General features: G+C 33.9%; 1 protein-coding gene across 3 annotated transcripts in view; it reads left to right on the top strand.

Annotated features, from left to right (window-relative positions):
* Positions 1–8,831, top strand: part of LOC122257631 (protein O-linked-mannose beta-1,4-N-acetylglucosaminyltransferase 2) — a 10,118-nt gene extending 1,287 nt beyond the window's left edge. Inside the window, exons 2-4 of one of the 3 annotated variants that reach the window (XM_043023038.2) lie at positions 165–248; positions 4,796–5,001; positions 5,976–8,831. In XM_043023038.2, coding sequence (XP_042878972.2) covers positions 4,814–5,001; positions 5,976–7,161 — 1,374 coding nt within the window. In that variant the 5' untranslated portion in view covers positions 165–248; positions 4,796–4,813 and the 3' untranslated portion in view covers positions 7,162–8,831. Of the gene's footprint in view, positions 1–164; positions 249–927; positions 4,017–4,776; positions 5,002–5,975 lie in introns of those variants that run through there. The other 2 variants (XM_043023039.2, XM_043023037.2) reach the window with 2 other exon arrangements.
* Positions 8,832–9,356: the final 525 nt, after the last annotated feature.

Below are 9,356 nucleotides of genomic sequence, written 5' to 3'. Positions count from 1 at the left end.
ATATATATATATATATATATATATATATATATATATATATATATATATATATATATATTTCATATAAGAAACAATTGATTATTTTCCTTGTCATATATTAGTATATTATCAATGGTTATGGACAAGCAAGTAAATGTATACACTAAATGCCGTTTTCCTTCCAGTGTGAGGTGAATGCAATGTGTTGGGGAAGCTGAAGTTACAAGAATTAGTATTGCTACACACATAGGCTGCTGTAAAAAATTAAGGTGGGTATTTTTTTTAGATTGACCTGTCATATGCATAACTTATTACAGATGATTAGCAATGCTTACAACTGCAGTAAGTAAGTTGTCAAGCATGCTCACTGCAATGGAGTTTGGGAAAATTGGAATTCTGTAAATTTGGAAAACATAGAGGCTACAGAAAAATTTAGAAAAAAATATGTTTTTGAGATAGACAGGGACATGTACCAAGAATCTGAAATCTATATAAAAGAAAGAAGATGATAACAATGATAATAATAATGATAATGATTTAAAAGATTAAAATGAATTTTTGATTGATGATTGAGTTATTTCTCAAATAACTTACAGGTATATACAAAGAAAGGTACAGAATGTTTGACAAACCTCATAGTTTACAATCAAGTATCTGGAATATATTTCAAATTTCAAGACTTTGTAATTGAATGAAGGTAATGTACAATTGTGGAATTATACATAAAAAGACTAAAGGATCTTCTGATTTTTTTTTCTCACTATAGAATCTTTATAGGTCCTACTTCATAAGAAATGCAGCCTTGATATACCTAAAATGGACAAATTAATGTTTATGATAGAGAACATGAAGAAATAGGAAAGTAGGTTTAATATTCTCATACATAGGTTCATCATCTGATGCCTACTTGACATATCTGGTTACAAAATATTAGATTTTATGTTACAGGGATATCATCATGCTTGCCAAAGCCAACTCTGTACTGTGGAGACTGCTAGTAATGTACACAGTAATATGGACAGCAAATCTGGCAGCTGGTGGTGACCAAGTCCACACATCAGATATTACTCATGATAGGACTATGGATAGTGACACTGTTCAGAAAGAAAGTTCTCAAGAAAGTGTGCCTAAAAAGTGCAAAGATAATGATTCAGAGGAGAAAAGATATGTGGGGATCACTGATACCTTAGAGTTTCATGGTGAAAGTAGTGTGTGTAGTGTAGGTTGTGTTAATAAATATACACCAGAAAAAGAGAATTTGAAAAATGGTCAAGAAACAGAAGGAATTAGTACTGAAATTGATTTAAACATGAAGGAAAGATGTACCTCAGTTTGGTGCCATTCCTCTTATGAATCAGGCCTTCGGTGTCACTTTAGCAACCTCTATTATAACCACCCACAAGAGGAATTTGTTTTTGTATTTTGTGATCGCTCCATCATATATGGAATAAAAAATTTAAAATCTCTACAGGAACAGTTATATCTCTCATCAGTAGTGAATCATTCTGCCTTTAAATTATCAATATCTATCATACCATGGGCAGCTTTTGTTACCTCATATAAAAGTAAAGTTATTATTGGGAACAGCTTTGCAATGGCTCGCTTTAAGCCAGATAATCTATTGCATGTTTTTCATGATGACTTATTACCCTTTTATTTTACAAGCCATGAAATATGTGGGGCCAAGAAATCCTGTCAGTCTGGTTTAAATGTTATTTTTGTGGATAAAAACGACCATGGGAAGCACTGGAGCTTCTACAAAATGTTGTCTGAAAGGGTTTCCTTAATATCTGATATTGGTCATGGTGAGAAGGATGTTTGGTCTCGTTTTGAGCATATTCATATTGGACTGAATAAGGTCAGTGTCTGGTATCAATACGGCTATGGCAAGCCACAAGGCCCTACTGCCAGAGCTAGCTTTTCAGGCCATCTGATAAGGAAATTCACAGATTTTGTCCTTGAACGTATGAATATTCAGCCAAAGACAACAGAAGTTTTACAGGGAGTGCTGTTCTCCCGAAAGTCAAATCGTAAAATAATAAATGAAAATGAAGTGTTGACAGTTATGAAAGACCAGCTTGCTAGAATAAATGATGGGCAGGAAGTACATGTTAAAATCTTGTCCCAAGAGGAACACACCTTTCACGAAATGATAGAGGAGCTGACTAGGACACGTTTAGCAGTTGGAGTTCATGGTGCAGGCCTGATTCTCTCAATGTTCCTACCCCCTGGTGCTGTTTTGATTGAAATATTCCCATTTGGTATCAGTCCAGATGCTGCAACAGTGTTTAAAACATTGTGTGAGCTAAAAGGTGTTGATCTTGTTTACATCCCTTGGACAAACAAAGATTTGCAAAATTCCATTTATCACTCTGATTATCCCCCACACTATGGAGGGATTAGCCATTTGCCAAAGGATGAACAAGAGAAAATTATTCAGGCTCTTGATGGTAGTGAATTGAGCAATGTTGAGTGCTGTGATGATCCTACTTGGCTCTTTAGGATATATCAGGATACAGTTGTTCATGTTGAGGGGGATAAAACTGCCTTCAGAAGTCTTCCATTCTCAGAGACCATTATTAATGGTTTGCAGAAAGCAGAAATGTATTTGCAAAATAGTAAATTAACAAATGCGCAAATGGAGTTTTATCCTTCAGTGGTTAAGAATGCAATGTGCAATTTAGAAACAACTCATGAATCCACAAAACTATTTGTAGAATGGCAGCCACCATGGAATGTCCTTGATGTAAAATGTACCAGTATATTCTATGAAGTGGTTACGCAAGTAAAAGGTGATATCAGTGCCGTTTATAATGAAGTGTTTGAGGAGAATTTTTTGAGAAGGTTAAGAGCTGATGCTGAGGCTGTTGATTTATGGATAACATGTTATTGCGATAATATTGAAGGTGTTGCACTCTACCTTAACTGCAGGTAATTTGTTTTGTTCATTTGTAAAACTTGTAAATTATGTGATCTAGTCTTCTGTTTAGTTCTTTGAGAATTATTCAAAATAAATACTGTTAGTTTTGATAGAGTTTTGTAGGATTTCAGTTTAATCTGTCATGCTAATATTACTTCTGTATAAGCTAGATTTCAATCTATAACCCTACATGCCATAGCAAACTTGGGGTAAAATTTGGGATGGCACCTATACTTGCCATGATAATGGAGGCTGCTCTCTCTTCGTGTGCTACACAGTCATAGATGTTAATAGCTCTACGGCTGTTAGTTCTCAAGCTATGGCTGTCCAAAGTTGGCCTACATCTTTGTTTTGTTTGGGAAATAATAATCATGATGTCCAGAATCAAAGATGAGGGGGGAAAGAGCATTGTCCCTACAACTCTAATTTTTGTGTCTTGTAGATGACTTTGATATTATTTCCAGCACAATGGCAAGTGCGCTCTGATTATTTCCCAGCAGTAAAATGTTGAATTACCAAGAATAAGCAAATATTGAATAAGTATAATATTGTTCATGTTACCTCAAAGGTCATATATTGAAATTTATTTTGTTATTCTAGTTATACTTATCAAAATGGTAAAGAGTAATTGATTTACTAATGGCAAATTATGCTGCATTTTCTTGTTATTTTTGTTCTTTAACTAATTAGCCTTAAAACCTTGACAGAGTTGCCATTCATATCAACCACTAGTCTACATTAGTTCAAAATGCCCAGGAGAATGAGATAAAAATGTAAGATTACAATAACTTACATTTTCATTTTATACAGTATGTATGTTATATAGCATTAGGCCAAGGATACGGGCATATGGGTGTCACAACCAGAGCTGTGTGATGTAATATTTGAAATCCACTGATAATAACCTGTGAACATATATACATTGAATAGATAGAAAATATCTCAAAGCAAGAAAATTATGCTGTCATTTTCCTGTCCAGTATGTTAATATTTGACATATTCGTGTATATTTTGGAGTTTGAACGTACAATATATGATTTGTTAAACTTTTCTTTATATATTGTGTTGTAGCATTTAGTACATTTATATTGAATTTTATTAAAGATATTTTTACATGTAAGATAGTTTCTTTATCAAATTAATAAAACACCAAAGACTAGTGCTGAAGACTTGGTCATCTAAAAAATATTATTGAAAATTGGTAATTCTGAAATTATTCACTAAAATATTATTGTCAACTCTGATACTTTACGAGGTGAGGTTCCATAATTGCACTGATAAGAACAAAAAATAGACAATATTTGAAGAAAGTAAATACAAAAGACAAGATTAATTCAGAACATTTTTTTTCAAGTTAACCCTCTCTGGACGGGTGGTACACTACGGTACCGCTCACTCAAGGGCCCGGTTGCCGGGTGGCACCATATGGTGCCAGTCATTTAATTGATTTAGGCCTAAGCGTTCGAAAGCCCCGGCATTGTGACATGCAAGGCTGGAATACCCCGTCGTGAGTGGGTTAAGATGCATTTACATATTCTTATTTATTTTTTCATGAATGCTTTTTTCTGCTTGATTTCTAGGAGTGAGCTTTACATGTAAATTGAAGTAGACTTCAAATTACTATAAAACTCTTTGAAAAGAAAAATATTAAAGGAAACAGATTTTTTGCTTTCTTTATAATTCTGAATATCTAACAGATTAGTGCACATGTACACAAATAAAAATCCAACTCACATATGATTATATATCTATGGTATTGTAACATTTCATCATATCCAAGCTATATACCTAAGTAATGAAAATACTGACACCAAACCCAAAACATAATAACTCACAAATACATTGAGTTTTTCTTTTTTATTTTTACCTTCATCAAGGTACCCTTAATACCAACAGCAAACTAGTCAGTCAGCCATGGAGGCCAAGGCAGGGCATGAGAAAGAAGAACAGTGGTTGCCAGCAGTGCGTCATTACCATCCCGGGATCTGCCATGCTTGTTTCGAAATGCCCTCACAGAAGTGCTTCCTCAAGCGGTGTGCCCAGTGCCAGCTTGTGTCGTATTGCTCCAAACAGTGCCAGAAAAAAGACTGGTCGTCTCACAAGTAAGTGACTGTCTGTCATGAAGATATATCTCAAACTATAGTATACAGAATCAATTTATCAAAAATAGTTAAATAGCCAAAAGTTTGTGTACAAATACAAACACAAACACGCTCACATACACACAAAACATGTACTTACTCTGTGTGTGTGTGTGTGTGTGTGTGTGTGTGTGTGTGTGTGTGTGTGTGTGTGTGTGTGTGTGTGTGTGTGTGTGTGTGTGTGTGTCTGTCTGTCTGTCTGTCTGTCTGTCTGTCTGTCTGTCTGTCTGTCTGTCTGTCTGTCTGTCTGTCTGTCTGTCTGTCTGTCTGTCTGTCTGTCTGTCTGTCTGTCTGTCTGTCTGTCTGTCTGTCTGCCTGCCTGCCTGTGTCTCTCTCTCTCTCTCTCTCTCTCATTCTCACCCCCTCTCTCCCTTCATGTTTTCCTCCCTCTCTCCCTTTGTTTGTGTGTGTGTTTGTTTGCATGCACATATATTTGCTTGTGTTTGCATGTGTTAGTTTGTGTGCACATATATTTTTGTGTGCACATGTGTTTGTTTGTGTGCACATGTGTTTGTTGTTCATGTGAGAATGTGGATGTGTGTGTGTGTGCGTGCGTGTGCGTGTGCGTGTATGCATGTGCATATACAAATACACAGTAGAGACAGAAAGGCAGACAGCAAAATAAAGATACGTTCAAGGGTACATACTGTGTACATACATGTTTCCCTTTTTACTTTCTTTTTTTTTCCTCTTCCCTGCTGCAGTAAAGACTGCAAGTATTGGTACTTCAGTTTAACTTCATGAAACATAATCATTGCTACCTTTGACAAGTCATGATATATCTGATGAATCCACTAAATAATCGGGTAAAAGACCTGCTTACTACTTTGCCTCAACTGTGTAAATTTGCATTTTTTTTATTGGACTTAGACGTACTATTTATTTTAAGGTATTTATAGATTTTGCCTTTACTTATGTCCTATATATTCCAATAGGCACCTCTGTCAAGCAAACAAAGTAGATGGAGGTAAAAATGTTTTTTCACAAGCAAAGCTAAAAGTTCATGACAAAAAATCCTGGCAAGAATTCCGGAACTGCTTGCAGGTAGCTGCAAATATCAACCTGCAACGACGTCTGGATATCTTTGAAGATGAAATATTTTTATATCCAAGAGCATGTGAGGTATGTCGAGAGGCGAATAATTCACTCATGATAGACTGCAATCGTTGTCACTCTGTGTTCTACTGTTCAGATGTTCACCGTTCAGAAGACGCTGAACGCCATGAGAGGTGGTGCAACAATTACCTCCTTTGTATTAAGTGCGATGTTGTAGAGTACAAGAAAGGAGTTCCAGATCTCCCTTTTCCCACTCAGGTTGATAGTGAATATAGGAAATTACCTAGGAGGTTGGTAGATCTTCTTAGGCCACAGCTCAACACCAAAGATGTTTCGGAAGATGAATTGGATCCAAAGCTTATTGTAATATTGTCAGAGAGACTGTCATATCCATTATCCCTTTTATATGGCATGCAGCACCTCACACTTGGCCAAGACAGGAAGTCGGTGGAACAGCTAACGGAGTTGAAGGTTCATGTAGTGGGGGCAAAAAGTACAAAAGAATTGCTGGGCATTATTCGATGGGAATATATGGTACATCGGTTGCCAGCTTTAATGAAACTTCATATTGTCTTTATTGGACCTGAATTGTTTTCTGATTCAGGTTTGAGTGAGGAACTTCCTGATAATCACTGCTTAGACGACAGTGGAATGTCAAGGTGTGATGACTGCCAGGGTAAAAGCCGGGCCATTATTTACGAGATGTGCGAGATGCTGTACCATGACTATGCCAAGACTTCCTACTTTCATAACCCTGATCTCATTATTTCTTTCAATTGTGGGTTTCATGAATTTGAAGGGGAAGAAAAAGACACATGGCCAGCTTCTTTGTCTGTCATGCTAAAGAATCCAGATGTACCTCTAATTTTTACATCATACACTAAAACAGAGTCTGAAAGGGATCTTGAAGTTTTGAAAAAAGTTGAGGATGTGGAAGTACTCCTGCCAGTCGAGAGGAATCCTTATAGTAGCTTACGGCCCATACGGGATTTCACTAGAGAAGATGATTGTGACATGTTTTTTGTAAATCAGTATATATCCTGTGTTAGAAGGAAAAAAACTTAAGTCTATTGATTCATGAAATAATAGATAATTTTATATCATGATTACATCATTCACCAAAACAAGGACCCGTTGAGTAAGACTACAAACAAAAGAAGTATCTAAAAAAAACTTGTTTTGGGAAACCTATGGTACAAATACATTTGAAGCATTTTAATCTTGTAAAATATACCAATGTGATGTACTCTGGGCATCCAGACAAATTTATACTTACTATATTAAAAAGTGGAATATTTTTCATTATATTTTTATGTTTTTTTTTTCTAACATAGTATTAAATATTTTTTTACTATTTTTAATGGAAAAATTTCATATGCAGATTGAAACATAAATTATGTGGCCCTCTCATATTTATACAATAACTGTGGTGAACAAGTTTATGGTAAAATGGTTAATATTGCTAAAAAAAAAAAAAACAGATTATGAAGTTATATGCAAACTGTGTTAGTTACTTTCAAGTTACCATGCATGCATTAAATGTTTAGTATGTAGATTTAGTCTTAAAGCTTTCAATAGGATTGAAATACATTGTGAAATCTAAACTGTATTTTTCAAAGGCATTAGTATGTTTAAAAAAATATATTTATACAACATACACTAATTCTTCTCAAGTTGTTACAAAGTACAAATGAGGTATTCATTGTTAAGTTTGTGTGCTGTGCATTGTGATGTGGTTATTAAGTTTATAGTTCTCTAATAGATAATTGATTGACTTTGTATTGCTGATACTTTTTTGTACACACTGGTATCATTATCTTGTTTGATTTTAATAATATAGTGTATTTTATAGAAGACTCACTAGATAATAAAACAATCTGTGGTATAATGCTGGAAGTGATATACAAACACATGCACACATATACAGCCACACACACACTCACATACACCTGTATACAACCACAGTCACACTATTCCACCCACACACGCACGCACCCATAGCCCCCTACACACAAAGCATTCCATCCTTTTTAAGAAATATAGTTTTATTTTTATTTTTATTTATTTTTTTATTTTTTTTTATTTTTTTTTTTCATACCACATCATGAATTAGCAATAAGTATCCAATTATTCTCGTATTTTAACCCCCCAGATAATATTAAACGCATCACACTACAATTTTGTAAGGAAATGTGCAGGAATGTTGTGGTAACATCAATATTTTTTTTATTTTTTTAAGTATCCTTATACACACTAATCTGTACATTATTTGTGGTGCTTTTAGTTTATTGTATTATTGGTATTAAAAGCATTTGATCTTGATGTAATAGATAGTGCAAATTATTAATATTTTGTTTTGTTTTTATGTGGCTATTGTGCCTAGAAAAAATATTTTTAATTTTCACTTTGAATATTTTGCTCTGTGTACTTTTATTATTTTAAGGAAATCATGAGGTGTTTTCATTCATTTATGCAAGTGGTACAAAAAAAACTGATATTTTCTATACAAAACCCCTGATGTTTTATGTACAAAAAATCCCTGATATTTTCTGTATCTCAATCCTATATAAAACAAGTTTAGTACAAAACTGCTTCATAACAGATAATGAGACACCTTACATAACTCAGTACAATTTAAGTTCAAAAGATTTTTACTAATGTAACATAAATATATGATGTTTGATGTGTATCTCAGTGTTCTCTATTAACAGTGTTCAATATTAAATGAATTTGTGTACTGGTGCAATTTCAATGACCTTGCCGATTGTTTTACTTCGTTGCTTTTCAATTATATGAAGACAGGCTTCATATTGATGTCTTTTTGTGGGGAAGTAGGGAAAAAATATTTTTTATTACCAAAAAATCCATCCAGACAGGCTCTAGTTTTATCTCTGCATCTATGCTATCCATTCATATATTAATTAAATTTGTGGCATATGAGCATAAATACACAGGAAATTATTTAAAACAATTTAAAGCAAAGTTCATATGCATATAGTCTTCATCCTCTTCATAGAATAAAATACATGGCGGTCACGCAAAAAAAATAAATATATATAAATGATGAACAGTTCTGTATTTTGAGACTGAAAATTAGCATTGAGAAATTAAAGTGACAAAACTTGTGTTATCTCTATCATATCTATATATCTGTATACAAAATATGTATTTCTATATAGCCTAAATCAACCAATCTCTCCTAAGAATACTTTTAAAAATCACAAAAGAAAATTATAATACATAAGACACATTTAAAAGAT

The sequence above is a fragment of the Penaeus japonicus genome, unplaced genomic scaffold (assembly GCF_977035675.1).
Source record: "Penaeus japonicus unplaced genomic scaffold, GWHDUDI00000001_assembly GWHDUDI00000010, whole genome shotgun sequence".
In the NCBI taxonomy this organism is placed as follows: domain Eukaryota; kingdom Metazoa; phylum Arthropoda; class Malacostraca; order Decapoda; family Penaeidae; genus Penaeus; species Penaeus japonicus.
This window is presented reverse-complemented; position numbering and strand designations above follow the sequence as displayed.